We start from the raw sequence: 18,616 nt of genomic DNA, 5'->3' as shown, positions 1-18,616 counted from the left end.
ATGATATAAGAATCAATTAACGTCTTATTTCTGGATGTTACTTTTCAACATATAGTTCATAGGAGTGCACGACGGTTTTCACAGGGTGTAGAACAAAATTGTTAACCCTCCCGGAATACCTGAGAACAACCCCATGCAGTTTTTTGTTGGGTTTCGTGTTGCTCGTCTGCGGGTTTCTATGTTGTGCTGGTGTAGACTGTTGTTAGTCTTTTGTTCATCGCTTTTCTTGCTGGTATTTTTTGTTTGTCTTCGGTTTGTGAATTTGAATCTTCTGTCTCTCTTCATTCTTCATACAGCAATTATTCATAAAAATAAAAAAAAATGCAGCAACATTTCAGGGTTTTTTTCACAAGTGGATCACACATGAGTACCAAGTGTCGTTGTCTTTTAAGAATTATCAATGATAGGTTTAAACTTCTTTACTAAGAAATTGGCCATAAATAAAATATATATTACAACAAACGTACACTTATAAGGGAATATACATTGACTAAAGGTCCTGACAAAAAGGAAGATGTGTATCCGGAGATAAAAGATACAGATGTGGTATATAGTGATTACCTCATTCTAAACCACATGCCATTAGTAATAGATAATAAACAATTAGCCGCTACTCCTTCGCAATGAATGTTTTCAGCCAGGATAAAGAACTTAAATGAACTTGAAATATTTTAGGAAGCAACATATATAAAACCAAATAAAAGTAAATATTTTCATATTGGATTTTACACTTGGATAATAAAGATGTGGATTAAAAAACTGACGGTAAGTCACAGGAATTAAAATACACTTTATTTTATTCCTTCTTTTGTATTAACAATAAAACTTTATTAACTGTTACCTTTTTTTAAATTAATAAAATTCCTTGCTTTAAAGACGAGGAGTTGTGTTTACAAATCTCTTGACTACTTCACGTCCCTTTCAAATTGCAATAACCTCTAAAATATCCATGATATATTTGCCACTGGACTTGAAGCAGTTGACCAATTATACCTTATTCAGAATCATTAATAGTTTCTGTTGCATTTTAAAAGAGTTGAAATGTCAAATATTGAACTGAAATTGTAATCAAAATCAATAATCAGCATCAAAATTAAAAGCCACCTATAATAAACAAAATGTTGGATTCAACGTATTTCCAACTTTTAGAATACAAGTGACCATACTATAGTGCTTATAACAAAAAGTTACAAGAAAAGAACGTGAATTAGAACATGAGGTAATTTTTGAAGCATAATTGTGTTTGGCCAACAAAAAATAACGAACTAAAATTAAAAGGTATATTGTATTGCATTGCCAAATTAAAATAAAGAATTAATTTAGGTAATAATTCTTATTTTTATACATTTTTTTTTTTTTACTAATTTTTATCAATTTTACGAATTTTTATCTTTATACATCCCCCCCCCCTTTCTCATTTGTCAATTTTATGAACTACTGTATATATATCAACTTTTTCAAAAGATAAGGTCATAAAATTTCGGAAAGACAACTTAATAGAGGTGCTTGAAATGAATTAGTTTTTAATTAGACCTATTGAACTTCAGAACTAAGATCTAATACAGCCCACTCAACTGTAATAGTCAAGTGGGGTCATTTTTAGTGTAATGATATGTAATTGTTTTAAACCATGGTCTGACGTGCTTTCAAACGATGTTTGATTTGTTTGCCCTTGTACTGTAAAATTCTTTTTAACCAGTTGTCTCTTGAATTGACTCTTAAAACTTTAAAGAATACCATTACTTTAAGGCAACTTCTTCCATTTCACGTTATTTCACGTTTTTTTTTTTTGCAATTATAATTGTTTTTTAAATATCACAGAACTTGTAAACAAACTCCAGTACAAAACTTGGTATAAATATGAGAAGATGTGGTATGATTGACAACGAGATAACTATCGTACTAAATGAATTGAATCAAAATAATTATAAGCAGCCATATGGCCTTCGACAATGAGTAAATCCCCATACCGTATAATCTGCTGTAAAAGGCCCAACATTGAAAAATATGAAAAATTCAACTGAGAAAATTAACGGCCTAATTTATAACAAAACAATTTACGAAAAACATGAAACAACAACCACTGAACTACAGGCTTCTGACTCGGGATAGGAACATAATAAAAATAGAGTTAAACATGTTTGAAGGTGCCAATTCTCTACTATACTAACTGGGATAATGGTGGAATTGAACAACATAAGAAAAAACTGTAGAAATTTATAAAAAGGTTTTTTTTGTCTCTTGTGAAGAGTTGTCACATTGGCAATCATACCACATCTTCTTTTTTATATTAACTCACCAGATCGAAACAACGCAGAAAATGACATCTAACAAAACACAGACAGGATTTGGTAGTCATTTTAACTTCTTGTTTGTACCAGTATAGTGATTAATTTGAAGTGGAGTAGTCTTATTATAGTGTTTATTTAAGATCGATATAAGGATTCAGAAAATTTCTCATACAAAATAAATATAAAGCGTGTAAAATACTTGTTTTCTCGTGTTCTGTTTTCTTGTTATTTAATCCCTACGTGTACCTTTTATCGACTTCATCTGTATTTAAGGTTTTTTTGTATCTTGTTTTGAAGTTAAAAGATATAAAAAGTAAAATGAACATTTAAGTGAAAGATTATTTAACGAAAAAAAACTCAAGTATTGGTATCTTTTAACTAGATATTTGATCACACTCTTTTCTTGTCCATTGTTACAAAATGTAGAGTGACTCATTCAGTATGTGTCAGTATTAACATTACATGTATTGACAAGTCTTGATCAATGTAAGTGGTAGCACTCACCAGATACCGTTTGCTGTCGGTAATCAAATATTTCTACAAAAAACATTAATGGCAGATGGTCGCCCTGCGTTTGAATGAATCACTGCAATGCTTTATTAAGGCTATCTTAATCTTTTTATATTCATGACCAGACATCGGAATTACTTTATATTTTTTGCATTACATAAAGATATAGAACATTTAAAAAATGCTGACTTAATAGAATATTTTTTTTCGGGAACTGCACTCAAAGATGTCAGCTGTGACCATTATTTGCTAACATCCGCTTTATTTCATTCTTGTGAATAGTTCTCTCATTGGTAATCATACCACATTTCCGAATGTTCATATACATATTTTAACTACCAATTTAAATCACAAGATTTTACAGTTTATGTCTGTATATCACAAGCATATCACAGGGCAGCCTTAGCTACCGTTCATTGATCATAACGTTTATTTATAAGTAATAATGTTTAACTATCTGTTATAGAATTAAATTGAGTGTCGACATTCCATTGCGTTTAATCGGTATTTATATGAGAATCTGTATGTAAAAAGAAAAGTTTCTTACGTTTTATTTGGACGTACGCATTTGATGATATATAAGGTTGTCGTGTGTTGGGAAAGTGTAACCTAATATATACATTATGTGCACTGCTTCGGTTAGTGAATATATCAGTCATTAGTGTATGTCAACACCTATGCATCAATTATGGTCGCCGTGCATAGAAGGATATGTTGGGTATACCTCAAAGGACAGTTACCCATCGACATAAAGAACATACATTTATAAGTAAAATAGACAACTGTCTATAATATGGCCAACATGCAAATCTACGGTTTTTAAAATAGAAAAATAACTCGTTCTAGCTCTTGCTTCCTGTTATTGTTACCAAGCCTTCCTGTTATTGTTTCCAAGCCTTCCTGTTATTGTTTCCAAGCCTTCCTGTAATTGTTTCCAAGTCAGCTTAATTTAGCTTTTATTTCTTGGAAAGTGACACCAAAAAGCACACCGGACGCAACCAATTTGTAAATCGTTAAATAAACTAAGTTTAAAATGACCAAAAGACCGTGCTTATGCATTTGTCACCTACCATGATCGCTAGTTATTCAAACGATTGTTTAACAAATGCATGTTGAAATACACAATCATTATACATGTTATAGAAATGAAACTTTCACTACATTCCAGATTATACAGTCTAAATTCATGTAAATGGTATATGCCTTACTTTAAAGTTGTTCTGATCAAAGATTTCTTAGTATTGACAGCTTTACTTTCATCAAAACTAGAAGGTTGCTTTGTTATTAAAGCCGTTACCATTTCTCTAATATCGAATAGTTAAGCTCATCTGAGGATCATCACTGTGACGAAGGAAATAATTTTAGATAAAGGTTCTCTATAATTTACCCAAATCTTTCGGACGATAGAAAACAGATTTATTAAATCTAAATATAGACGTATTCAATAAAAGTCTTTTTAGACCCCCCTTCTCTTTATACTGCAGAAACTACCCATGCTAACATTGTTTCTCTTACCAAAAGCTGTAATAATTATTCAATCTTTCACCTTGTCAGTTTGATTACCATGTCTTATATTTTCATTCAAGCAGACTTGTATGCTCTTTATTCACAAACTCTAACTAAAGGGATTCCCCATTTTCAATGGTTATATTAAATAGAGAGAAGTTCTGTATTTTGAGGAATCAGGAAAATAATAAGTTATGTTAATGATTCATGTATACTGCTGTAAAGACATTAAGTGTTCAAGAAATTCCTTAAAGATTTTTCACGAAGAAGTCCATTTTATATCTTATGTTTTCGTGTCTTTGCCTGTAATATTTAATTTGTATATTTATATTTTTTCGATTCGTATGTCATAAAAAAAGAAAAAAAAACATATTAATCCCGTGTTGAAAAATATATTACATCCGATAATACGTTCAGTAAACTATGCAATTAACTAAATCATTTGTTTAAAAAATATGTCAGAAATATGTAAGTCTAAGAGTTGAAAAATGGGCGGAAATATTGTCTGCATTACGGATATTGTATTTCTCAAGGATCCGCAGGAAGGTATAGTTATGGTAATTGATCAAACTGCCAGATAGTTTTACATAAAATTAAGTCAGTCAAAATTAACTTTGTTGTTGGCACCAAACACTTTTATAATATGACAGTGATATAAATCGGATAAAGAATCTAGGAATGTTTAAAATCAATTAATAATAACAATGCTTTTATAGATAAATATCGAAGCAATATCTGTGAACCCATTTGCAGGTACAATAACCATCAGTATTCGTCACTTGAGATTTTTCGCTATATATTGTATATAAAACTACATTTTTCAAAAAAATATTTTTGGGTCATTTTTGGTTTGATTTTAAGAAACTTGGTAACTAACTATAAAAGCAGAATTGTCACAGGTTTATTTGTTTATTTGATTTGATTTTTTTTTTTGTGGATCATTTTCTTTTTTTCACAAGATAAACACAAATATTATTTTCTGTTCAGAAATTCGCTATATACTAAACCAAATTAAATTATAAAAATTTATTGTATGTGTTCACATCAAGAGAAAACAAAAACACCTGAAGACAAAACTATCACCAAAGAAACAAACATATTTTAGACAATTCTACGTCGCTGCCTTTATGATAAAAATCCAACCATAAAAGCCCTCAAAATATTTTTTTGAAAATATGTGTTATTATATAAAATGTATAGCGAAAAAATGCAGGTGAGGAATCCTTTTGACCAGGTACTGTACATAAATTATTTATTAAAGTTAAGAAAACCAACAAACAAATTTGGTTTATGTTTGGCACTGACTATACTGCACAATAGGGAAAATTGCAAAAGTGTTATAGTTGATGTGTTTCCCTCGGATTTGTTTTCTCTCAATCGATTTATGACTTTGGAACAGCGGTATACTACTGTTGCCTTTATTAATTCATAACAAATAGTTTTGCACAATATATGACTAACGTTAGTAATTTCTTGTTAAAAATGCAATCTTCTTGTTCGTATACATATATGACAGAAATACTGAGGTGAACAAAAACAAATGACAATGCAAAAAAACACAGAAACTGAACACATGAAATGTTCGAATGAATGCTCACATCATTTTAGTTTCACAAGTTTTCAAAACTATATATGATTATAAGTTATCAGTGATTCCTTGTCGGTTCTCTACTTTTACTAAATAATTGGAATATCAAAATCTTCGATATATTGCAATCTGTATATTAAACATTATCAATCTCTATGCCTTATCCCGAGAACACGTCTGTGTACTAGTAGTCTTGGCATAAGGCAAACGGGATACAAAATGAAATAAAACATTTCAAAAAGTCACCATTATATGAAATCAGAACAATTTAAGATCGACATAGCAGTTTCCACGGTTGCTACAGATGGATTTGACAGTCCTGTTTTATTCTGTTTACAGGTAGTCGTTATTTGCCTTGGCTGTTGTATACATGGACAGCGAGATCGAGTAGATGTTAAAAATGATCTGACAATTGACCAGGTTATACTTGGAGCAATGGGCGGTACAAACAGTAAGTGGACTCATTAAACAAAGTTTGGTAAAAAAATATCTTGGAAGTTTGTTTTAAATGCTAACTATAGGAGAATATCAGAAAGTGTTTAAAACGGAAAAAAGTATTTAAAGGATGAAAAACCTATTACTATAAATCTTATACTTGTCATATAATGTGTTACTTTATTTAAGTTTTAAATGTTTTCATTGACATTTTACTATTTATGGATTTTGTCAGCGGTAGAAGATAACATTCTAAACATAAACAGAAAGAATCCTAAAAGAAATCGGCTGTCTTAATAAATTTGGATATCAATATATTTGCATTACATAATGAAGAGTATGTTTAACGGAGTAAATTAATTTTGTATCAGATATATATATTTAAATATATGTAAGCATAACATTGTGTTTCCATCTTGACTCAAATCTAACCAATTGTCCTGATTTATCTTAAACTAATACAATGTATTGAAATGTTAAAAACTTTTTAAGGAGTTGCAGCTAGCTTGACTTTACCAGACCCAAACCGGACACTCGCTGAATTGGATATGGTTTTAACAAAGAAACAGTATGATTCAATGTATGGTAACTCTACCAGGTAAGGTATTCCCTTATTAAGAATGTTGATGTAAAAACTTTGAATAGAAGAATATATTAAGCTTGGATATCTAGAGAAGTGTTTGAAGGTTAAAGCGGTGCAATGAATACCAAAACCAGTACATGACAAAACTAATGACCAATATGTTCTTTTAAAAATACGCACACAATCAGTACATGACAAAACCAACGCACACTATGTTCTTCTAAAAATACACACACACTATCAGTAATGACAAAACCAATGTCCAATATGTCCTTTTAAAAATACACACACAATCAGTACATGACAAAACCAACGCACAATATGTTCTTTTAAAAAAATACACAAACAATCAGTACATCACAAAGCCAATGTCCAATATGTTCTTTTAAAAATACACACACAATCAACACATGACAAAACAAATGTCCAATATGTTCTTTTAAAAATACACACACAATCAGCACATGACAAAACCAGTGTTCAATATGGTTTTTTTTTTAAACACACATGAAATCAGTACATGACAATAAAATGCACAATATCTACTTGAATGCACAAAAATCATTAGATGATATAGCAGAAGACAACCTTTTTGTAAAAATCCCTGTTAGTGCAGTGATTCCAGTGTAACAAAATAGTAGATTTAAAATTTTACTCTAAAAGGTTTAGGTGTCTACAAAGAAAGAACAAGTTAACTGTTATTATAACTCCATTTTGTTTGGGAGTACACTGGTTATTATTTTTAAAATGTACAAGTTTATATTGTTGCTTCAAATTCTTTCACCAAATGTTTCTGTCTTTGTTATTGTATACACTTTCGTTATTGAATCTAGATAAATAAAATTTTCTTACTTATAGAACAAAAAGAAAAGCTGTAAGCGATGAGACTGTTTACTGGACAGGTGGCAAGGTTCCATACAAGTTTGCACCTAATCATTTCAGTAAGTAAATAATGTTGATGGTATATTGATAAATATTGAATTGGACTATTCGTACCATTTAACGGCACACAGTTGCCACCTAAAGCTTTAGTTACACAAAAGAGTAATTTTACAGTACCACAGCATTTGGCTTTTCCGTGAACTATACGTTCACAAACAATTATAACAATCATTATAAGTGATGAAAACCTTGTTTAGGACAATCAACAGTGATTTTCCTACTAAATCGGTATATTGGTATATATATATATATATTTCACTTTATTAGAGAAAATATGTTGTTTGCATTTTATTCATTCATATCTTTAAACATGAAACGATTCCAGAAAATAAATTTCTAGACTGCGAACATAAATGAGTACCTATAAGGAATGATAAAAATCCCGAAAACTGGAAAACATTGATATTTTTGTTACAGTCTTTATATTTTTCTTAACTTGATTGATATATTTTGCCAAAGTAAACATTTCAATGTATATGTTTAATATTTATATAATTAAAGGTGGATATGAACAATGGATGATAAAAGTAGCTATGAGAGAATGGGAGAAGTTTACATGTGTTCGATTCCACGAAGCTCGACCATCTGATTCAAACTATGTATACTTTCAAGATGGATTAGGGTAAGAAGTAACTGTGAAATGTTCGCTTTAAATAGTGTCTTGATGTCATTTCTTAGAAGTTAACACACACCGCCTAAGTATCGAAGGTTTCAGGTAGAGTAATTTACGGACTAAGAAATCTGGCAAAATCGTCAATATTTAGCATGACACTGTCGATGCTTGATACAAAAACAACACATGATGTCCTTGACGTACATTAAAATTTTTTTTTCTCTATACCTTTAAATGTTATGTTATAATATCTGAATAAGACAGGTAAATTATTTGAACTGAACACTTATTCCAATTTTAATGAAATAACCAAAAGAGAAAATGTGTAAACGTATATACATTATAGAAGTGAGTCAAGAATAATTATCTATTAACTATTAACCGACATACTTTTTATTTTTAAGATGCAATTCTCAACTTGGTATGGTTGGAGGCATGCAAATTCTTAACCTAGACAAAGGCGGTTGTAGATTTGTAAGTATTTTAAACTCATTATCTCCATATGCAGTATTTTTTTTTATTCTAAATTAAATTATGTTTTTGCCATTTATCAAGTTCCTGCACTTTGTTTTTTTCGATTATACACACTAATAGTGTTCTTGCATTTTTCACAGCTTCCAGAATTTTCAAATTGCTGTGTAATATTTTGTTTTCACGCCATGAATTGTTTTGAACGCATGAGTGTGACAAAATTCCTAATTCAAATGCCAAGAATAACATTAAAATTTTATGAATTGCAGTTCAAAGTTTAAATGTTTACATGTAAGATCATATAAGATGTTGCAATAACTGATTTTAAAACATGATACCAGTACATGATTGTATTGTAACCGTTAGAAACGGTTAATGTTTGACTGACTGGAGAAAAGCCATCTGAATGAATAACTTAATTTACCACCGTTAATGAATAAAACGAAAAGTTCGATGAAATGGTCATTGTGCCGCATGTGAGGCAGGATCTGCTTACCCTTCTGGAGCGCCTGTTTTTTTGGTGGTGTTCGTATTGCTCAGTTTTTGGTTTGTTTTACCTTGTTTAGCCATGGCGTTCTCAGTTTATTGTCGACTAATGAATTTGAATGTCCCTTTGGTATCTTTCGTCTCTCTTTTTCAACACTATAATTATGATATATATTGGAACATTGCATGAACTATTTAAATTTTATTTTATTTTACAGAAAGGCTTGTATCTACACGAAATTGCACATGCTCTTGGAGTAGTTCATGAGCATCAACGTCCTATACGTGATAACTACATTACTATCCTCTATCAAAACGTAGAACCAAGCATGAAAATATGGTTCCAGAAGTACAATCCAGCTGCTATAAAAAGTCATAATGTAGATTATGAATTATCTTCTGTTATGCATTATGGAGTTAAGGTAAGTTAGAACTTTTCTTACGGTGATAATTATATGATAATTCCAAATATAACATGAATATATTTCTGCTTCAAACACATTTTTTGCAAAAGTATACATACATGATCATGCATTTATGTGTATCTATTTCAATATACAGTATTAAGCTTCTCTTAATTTGATTATTATTATGCAATTGGACTCATAACCCAGTCTGGTTTTTTTTTTCTTCTGTATACTTTTTCACTTTTAATCATAATAGGTGCACTTTTATATATTTGCTGAACTCATAATTATTTTTTATGGTGGATACAAATGATACCTTTACGGTGTAAAAGCGAACACATGGTTTATCTGGAATTGAATGATTTTTTTGTTTTTTTTTTAAATCAGACTATTCATAACTAATATGATATTCAAATCAGACTATTTATTAATGATAATCATATGATATTCAAATCAGATTTCACAACTGCTTTAAAAGTACATTTAATTCTACCATGACAAATTAGTCTCAAATTTAAAGTTTGCTCAATGTACTTTATTTCAGATTTCTGTTGTGTTTTTTTTCAGGCTTTTTCTGGGAATCAACAACAAACAATCCGTGCCAAGGATCAAAGTAGAGAAAGTGAAATTGGCCGTGTGTATGCCAAAGAATTGTCCTTTACTGACGTAGAAATAGTCAACAGAATGTATAATTGTGTTAAAGAAACTTCAGGTATAGTAAACATAATGTATAATTGTGTGTTAATAAACATTAGGTAATTGTAAACCGAATGTATAATTGTGTTAAAGAAACTTCAGGTAATAGTAAACATAATGTATAATTGTGTTAAAGAAACGTCAGGTCAACAGAATGTATAAATAAAGGCAACAGTTGTATAACGCTGTTCGAAATTCATAAATGGATTGAAAAAAAAAAATCCGGGTTACAAACTAAAACTGAGGGAAACGCATTAAATATAAGAGAACTACAACACAACAGAAACACAAACAGTAAATTTTTATAAAATGACTATATAAATTGTAATAGATATACATGATAAAACCGACGGGGTGACTAACTACAGAATAAACACGGATACATACAACAACCTAAACCAGCACATAAAATTCACAGCTGAGTTAGCCAAAGCGATAAACGCACAAAGTGGCGTCACATTTGAATTTCTAAGATTTCCCCAAAATAGGATAGATTTAGGATAGAATTCAAGATTAGGTTTTTAATACTAATATAACATTTATTAATAACAATGAAAATTACAATACTAATTAATTTCAAATTGTGGTAAAGAAACTTCAGGTAATAGCAAATAGAATGTATAATTGTGTTAAAGAGACTTCAGGTAATAGTAAACATAATGTACACATTTGTATAGGAAAATTCAGTTATAGCAAATAAAATATATCAATGAGTAAATTTGCCAATAGAATGCATCGATAAGTTCAATGACATAAGGTAACGACGAAAAAATACATGAAATCAAAACATTTTGAGATAAAGTCATATAAAACGATAGTTGTGTGGTTTTATTTTCAGAGTGTGGTGGCGTGACATGCGCAGGGAAGGGTTATCTTGATCAGAATTGTCAATGCATCTGCCCTGATGGGTCAGAAGAATGTACTAGTGGAGCAACACGAGATACATGTAGGTACCAATTCTACGTTAGCGAAAGATTAATCAATAAAAGTAGAAATATGGACAGTACATGTCCTATTAAATGAGCTCAGCAGTTCTGGAAAATTTTAAAGCACAGTCCTTTAGGGAAGCACCTCATTAATAATTGTCAATCGCGTGACTTATAGAAAAATTTTTAAAAATCAATTATATAAGGCAGTAAATAGGTTAAAAGATCAGGATTATAATTTAATACGACAGACGCGTGTTTCGTCTACATATAAGACTCATCAGTGACGCTCAGATCAAAATAGGTATAAAGCCAAACAAGTACAAAGTTTAAGAGCATTGAGGACTCGAAATTCCAAAACGTTGTGCCAAATACGGCTACGGTAATCTATTCCTGGGACAGGAAAATCCTTAGTTTTTTGAAAAATCAAAAGTTTTGCAAGGTAAACAGGAAATTTATCAAAATGACCATATAATTGATATTCATGTCAACACCGAAGTGCTGACTACTGAGCTGGTGATACCATCGGAAACGACACGTCCACCAGCAGTGGCACCGACCAATGCATATGTTGCGGGGCTTTACTATTTAAAAAAAATCTAAATCCTCCCCTTTTAACCTTAATCATTACACTGAAAAGAGGAACACAAATGAAATGTAAAGCAATAGAAAAAAGTATCTGGTAGTGCGTTATACATATGATTTAAACAAAAAATAAGTATAACCCACTTCAATTGAAAAGTCTGAACTTTTAGAAGTTGTCCTCGAACTTATATCTCAGACCTGTGTTTGTCACTTTTCAGCTGTAAGCAATAATGCGAGGACTGATAGAGAAAACTGGCTGTGTTACATATGGTCACGACAAGGTGAATGTCAAAGGAATCCAGGTTATATGAAATCCAACTGTGAAAAAGCTTGTGCTCAAGAAAAGAAAAACACACAAGGTAATTATTAATATGCATCGATAAGGTTGGTACATTAGTGGTGAAGGGTTGGCCTACTCTTCCGGAAAAGCTGTGATCAAACCTGTTATTTGGTGGGATTCATGTTTCTATGTATTGTTACAAATATATGATAGCAATTGTTACGGAAGCTAAATGCATAAAAATTAGACAGCATCAAACTTAAAAAGAACCCTATTCAGCTATGGTTGACAGAGATGCAACCCAAGATAGAGTTAACTTAAATTATTCATATGTTGAACGTTTACGATCATCAAAGTTGCTTCCCACATATGTCTGCTCTTTATCGAACAAAAATTGAAAGTTGCATGACCTTTTACTAGATTTTTTTCTTCATTTGATTTCCCTCCTGAAGACGAGGATGTGAATCAATATAATCCTAATCTAATTATTTTAAGTACAATAAGGCTTAATCTTAACTATTTCAGGACAACATATTTTGTGTGAAAACACATACGATGATGCCACTTGTGACAAATGGAAGAACGAAGTCGGAGATTGTAGAGTTGCTGAACATTTCATGAAAAAGAACTGTAGAAAATCGTGTGGTTATTGCAATGATTTCACCATTAACCGTACACCTCCACAGAGTAAGTATAGTGTCTATATAATTCTAGACTCTAATTAGAGGTATGAGTGCCAATGAGAAAACTCTCTATTCAAGTCACAATTTGTAAACATGTTATTAAAATGACATCACACGTTAAAGATTTCTGCAGTTACAAGTTTAGAACTCAAAACCCAATTCATCCTTTTCATGATTTTGTAAGACCTTTTTATCAGTGAATAATTTCAGAATAACAATAATGTCATGGTTTATGAAATGTAAAAGTCATTTACACATACTTTTCTAGTAAAACACGAAAACTAGTAAAGTTTTAAAAGCAGTTTTCCGAAACGAGTTCGATATAAGTTTTTTTCAAAAACTCTGATCGATTTGAGCTTGGTCTGAAAATTTCTGAATGTTTTCTATTCTAGATTACAACAATTTTCATTAGATTTTATTTACATGGCTATCAAGTCAATATATATGATCTCGCTGTGTTAGGAGATAATAAGTTGTCAGTAGATTGTTTTTCTCGTGGTTTGTATCTTCAATATATTTTTATCCTAAATGGAAAGTCAGTTCCTAAACGTTAAGCATGTAAAACTAGAAATACAGGGAAAATTATCTAGCTCAGCGTCAAAATCATATGTCCCAATTAGGAACATGTCTCGTGTGAACTCTTTAATTCGAAATTGGAAAAAAAGTCAAATCTGCGTATACTTACTTAAAATCTTTCTTTGTTAGCACTTCCACTTGACGCCACTAAAACTCGATGTATACGTCTCTTATTTCTTTTTATAGAAATCTAAGTGTTTACCAAATGTTTAAACCATTTTCTCATTGGACTTATTTTACAATGATTTAAACCCTTTCAAGATGTTTTGCAAAAACCGAAAGTGGCACGTGGCTTTTCAATATCCTTTTTAAACATTAAAATGATATCATGTGCAATGCAGTTTATTTCTATTTAGACAGAAGGGAGCTGTTTAATTGTAAAAAGTTGATGATACATTCATTTTTGATTTTAGCCCAGTGTATGAATGCTCATAATAATGACACAGCTTGTGAAGTATGGGGCAGGAAAGGGGAATGTATCATAAATGACAGGTGGATGCCACTGAACTGTAGAAAGGCGTGCTTTACATGTCCATTCGATGAACAAACTGTAAATACAGTAAAACCATCTGGGTCAACCACTCCTACACGAAGACCAATGACAACACGGCGACCAACTAGACCTCCTGTGATCACTACACAACCCACAACTAGGAAACCAGTCGGTAAGATACCATTTTTTTAATTCTCAAAACGTGTTTTTCTGTCACAAATATGTTTTTTGTTGCTCTTATTTTAGACACATTGAACTATTAATAAATAATCTACAAATGACAATTTTTATTTTTTTGTGTTTTTTAGCGGATTGTGTCAACCGTTATCCAAATAAAGATTGTGATGTTTGGGCGCGGTACAAACATTGCACAATAAATCCAACTTTTATGGAAGCTAATTGTATGCTTTCCTGTAAGGTCTGCCAGGACAATGATGGTGGAGTTGGTGTGACAGAAAAAACAGGTATGTCCATATAAAACATTTATTAGCATTTTGGTAGTCTTTTGAGGATCAACATCATTGACAAATTGCAATTATCTTTTGGGGTTTAGATCGAGGTTCTTGATAAATATTAATCCAGAGAACGCTGTAAGTTTGGAGGGTTTGGTTGTTCTTTAAGAAAAATAAATATAAATGTTTATGTCTGGTCCTTTCAGCAAAAAGTTTATCTTATTACAAAACAAGTTTTATGTAATGTTAATTCAATAATTTCACTTGATTATATTTTAATACAGTAAAACAATCAAACGTTTAATGATTTGATTTATACTTTTAGTCATGAATAATTGTAAAGACACATGGACAAGTCCCGAAATGTGTCCAATCTGGGCAGAACATCAACATTGTGTCATAAATCCAGGGTTCATGTTGAAACGATGTGCAAAGTCTTGTAGAAGATGTACAACAGGTAAATACATATTTGAGATAAATAAAAATAACCCTTTAAAACTATAAGGTTGACCTAAAAAATATTTTTTTCTTTTTTTCATATGTACAAGTTCAAGAGTAGATAATACGAAAGCATTTTCAAATACGTGTCTGAATTACTCTACAGCAATGAATGCCTTCTTGGAAAATGTATCTCAAATGTGATTTTATGTCACATGTATGACATAGTTAACAATAACTTTTCATTTATATTTTCGGCATGGTGCTCCGATGGTTATAAAAGCACAATTTACTATTTGAATGAGCAAAAAAAAAAAGTGATGTAACAAACATACCGAACTCCGAGGAAAATTATAAACGGAGTCCCTAAGCAAATGACAAAATCAAAAGCCATATCGCATCAAACGAATGGATAACAACTGTCATATTCCTATATAACTTGTTTTAGGCATTGTCTTATGTAGAAAAGGATGGATTAAACCTTTTTTTATAGCTAGCTAAACTTCTCAATTGTATCACAGTCGCATATAATTCCATCTTTGTTTTACTTGTTGATTGATTTTGTAAATATTTTTCACTGTGTTTTGAGGTTAAATTGACATGCAGCTTTATGAGACTTGATTTCAATGCAAGGCATCTCAGTATGCCGGAAAGGTGTAATTTTCTTCCATTATTGAAAATATATTCATGTGGAAACCCAAATTGTTTTTTGGATCCAGACGAGACAAGTCATCTATGTTTAGTTCATTACAACAAATACAGAATAAATAACCGACTTTGTTTGGTATGAGTATTCTTGTCACATTGATAATTTTAACACAGCTAAGGCAATTTCTGAAATTTTTATTTTTCAGGTTTAAGACAAGCCGCAGAACAAGTCGTTCAAGCAAGCACAGAGAACAATGCAAACACACTCATAGGAACTCTATCTAGTTTATCGTTGATGCTGGTTTTGTTATTGATTATTGTTTAATAAAATTGTTTATAATATACTGCTAGTATTTTATCCTGTAATTATCCCTCTATTGTACAAATAATAGGCACACATAAATCTTATCTTTACGTCTTGTGCAATTAAAGTTGCCTGTTGTTGAACAAATGGTAATGTGAATATTTATTTTTATGTAGCCGTTCATTTTGGGATCCTTTTCGCAGTTCACGCTCACACAATGTCAATTTCTTTGAAAAATCAGAGGCAACTTTTCGGATATAAACAAATGTCCCTACATTTAACCTTTTATTCCCACTAGGCAATGTAACCAGATATTAGCAATCCACACTCAGTTAGGCCAATGTACAAACAGCTAAAGACAATTGCAAAATATTCATTTTATCCACGTTCAGTTCATATACATTGAAAACCGTTCCCATAGCAAATACACTGTGCTTAAACGGCTGTGGGTAACTTAAGTTACCCACAGCCCAAGATGGCGGACTCTAAACTCGTTGATATTTAATTCATACAAAATGTACCTTTTGCGACGTTTTTCATGCAGAATGTAAATATTTATAGGATTATTGAATAAAGAAATGACTAACAATTACCATAAATTTGTTAATATAGAGTTCACTAAAGCGCAAGGTCAACTTTAAAAAATGCATAAGATGTCCGTAACTTTTTTATCGAAACTAAGCAGACTGTCCGTAACTTTATTTTTAGATGTGGGTAACTTTTGATTTAAAATTTTAAGAATTATAATTTCAACAATTAGAAGACAATTAACATCATATTTGTAACCTTCGCGGCCGTTTATACTACTCATTCACCACCAAATGTGATTTTATTAACGCATCATACTTGCACCACAGAAGTTTTATGTGGGGTTTGTGGTACTCCATCCTGGTTATGGTTTGAACTTTTGTTTTGAGTTTAATTATATGTTTGCGGTTTACCTTCACCTCTGTTTCTTTCTATGTGTATTTTGATGAATACTCTTTGACGCGGCTCGGTATTTATACATCCCACCAGTTAGTTATGGTGTTATGATTTTTTTAATATGTTTCCTAGTATGTTTTTTTTTTCTCTCTTTGTATGTTATCAGGGGTTGTTAGACTATTAAATTACCCTGTTGTCCTACGTAGTTATTTATATTTTTATATACTATGTCGAATTGTTACACTATGTTGACTGCTCTTTTCCTTTTATTGTCACTGACTTTTACCTATTGTGTCTTTTAGTTTTATTCAGTTTAATGAGATTTAATGCAACTTGCATACAAATGAAATATGCAGCTAGCTGTAAAACTAGGTTTATTCATTTATACAAAATGTCCTCTTTTTTTTTAAAGTTTTCCCATTTACTGTAAATCTTGGCCAGGGTGCCGCAATATCACCGTGCGCAACGTCCCAGTGTGTCCAGATTGACACCCCTTTTATTTTACTGTCAATGCTGATGGGATTTGTTTTTGTGGGGATGAGAGAAAAGTGTTTTTGGCTTTTTTGTGCACTTAAGTCTCGTATAGTCTATCCACTGCATGCCTGGGCAATTTGGGTTCCCCTCCAAAATCCCGGATTCACGCTACCCTTGTCGTTGCTGGCAGAAAATCAGTAAGTGTATACATGCTACATGTATGTGTAAAAAATACCTGTATAGTCTACTTGTTCAAAAATAAAAACGAACAATGATGTTTCAACAGTTTATCTGCTATGATCGGAAACAACCCTCCGAACTAGGCGATTCGGGTACCCCGACGTTATACAAAACCCGAGTTTTGCGGATTTATCGTGATTTTTTTCATATTTTCCCAATTTTGTCTTCCATCGATACAATGAATTATATCATACTAGACATCTACTTCGTTTTGTGAATATGTATTCGATGCAATCTCTATCATCAGTTTAAACATTACATCCGCGTATGTCGATTCTTTGAAAGTTACGGACATCTCTATTGGTATGATGAAAAAAGTTACGGACAAGTTATTTTGAAGTTACGGACAGCCTAAGTGTTTTTTTAAATCGTGCTGTGATCGTTTATTTTGTAGAATTTAATCACCTTTCCAGTTTAGTGGTTTCCCTAAACGATTAATACAACTTTTAAATTCAGTTGTTTAATTGATGCATTCGTGGTATTGTTATTCTATAGAAGAAAAGTATCTAACCGACGCAAGGCGGCTCCATCTTGGGCTGTGGGTAACTTAAGTTACCCACAGCCGTTTAAGCACAGTGAAATAGTTGCAATTTAGGTTTTTTTGCTCGTGACCATATTTTCTACCATTATCTATTATTGATATCAAATGTATATAGTTTTATCTAAAGGCTATTTTTCAAATGTACATAATATACTATTTGGATTTTTAATTTGTTTGATTTTTTCTGGTTACCTTGTAAATTATAAATCAAATTTTTAAGTCGACGCCCGGCAAATAATCTTCAATAAATAAAGGGTCACTAGAAACTTAAGAAAAAGCACTAAACCTTTAAGTGTCGCATGTAAATTACAGGATAAAAAAATACCAAATAGATGTATATTGTCGGATATATATTTATATGCAATCTCTATAGGAAACAGGAGAAAAGGTCGACGAGTTATGAAAAACAATTATTTATATTTTACGACCATGTACATATATAATATACATTTCAATCATTGACTAATTTATCTTTGGTGCTGTTATTGTTATTGATTATTGTTTAATAAAAATATGTAAATGTA

The 18,616-nt window shown here is 31.2% G+C and overlaps 1 protein-coding gene across 1 annotated transcript; it reads left to right on the top strand.

The window, feature by feature from the left end:
• Positions 1-574: 574 nt before the first annotated feature.
• Positions 575-18,616, top strand: LOC143067400 (zinc metalloproteinase nas-15-like). The gene is made up of 16 exons (XM_076240637.1): positions 575-765; positions 6,235-6,346; positions 6,823-6,928; positions 7,772-7,854; positions 8,357-8,477; positions 8,873-8,942; positions 9,644-9,847; positions 10,400-10,544; positions 11,367-11,474; positions 12,258-12,398; positions 12,845-13,006; positions 13,992-14,243; positions 14,380-14,535; positions 14,849-14,980; positions 15,816-16,344; positions 18,136-18,616. The coding sequence occupies exons 1-15, from the start codon at positions 745-747 to the stop codon at positions 15,932-15,934; spliced, it is 1,932 nt and encodes a 643-aa protein (XP_076096752.1). The 5' UTR covers positions 575-744; the 3' UTR covers positions 15,935-16,344; positions 18,136-18,616.

This window comes from Mytilus galloprovincialis, chromosome 3, assembly GCF_965363235.1.
Source record: "Mytilus galloprovincialis chromosome 3, xbMytGall1.hap1.1, whole genome shotgun sequence".
Lineage (NCBI taxonomy): Eukaryota > Metazoa > Mollusca > Bivalvia > Mytilida > Mytilidae > Mytilus > Mytilus galloprovincialis.
This window is presented reverse-complemented; position numbering and strand designations above follow the sequence as displayed.

Coding starts and splice junctions, on each gene's coding strand:
- LOC143067400 (XM_076240637.1), top strand. CDS start 745: ATGTGGATTAAAAAACTGACG. Junction 6,347..6,822: donor AGCAATGGGCGGTACAAACA/GTAAGTGGACTC, acceptor AAACTTTTTAAG/GAGTTGCAGCTAGCTTGACT. Junction 12,399..12,844: donor AGAAAAGAAAAACACACAAG/GTAATTATTAAT, acceptor TAACTATTTCAG/GACAACATATTTTGTGTGAA.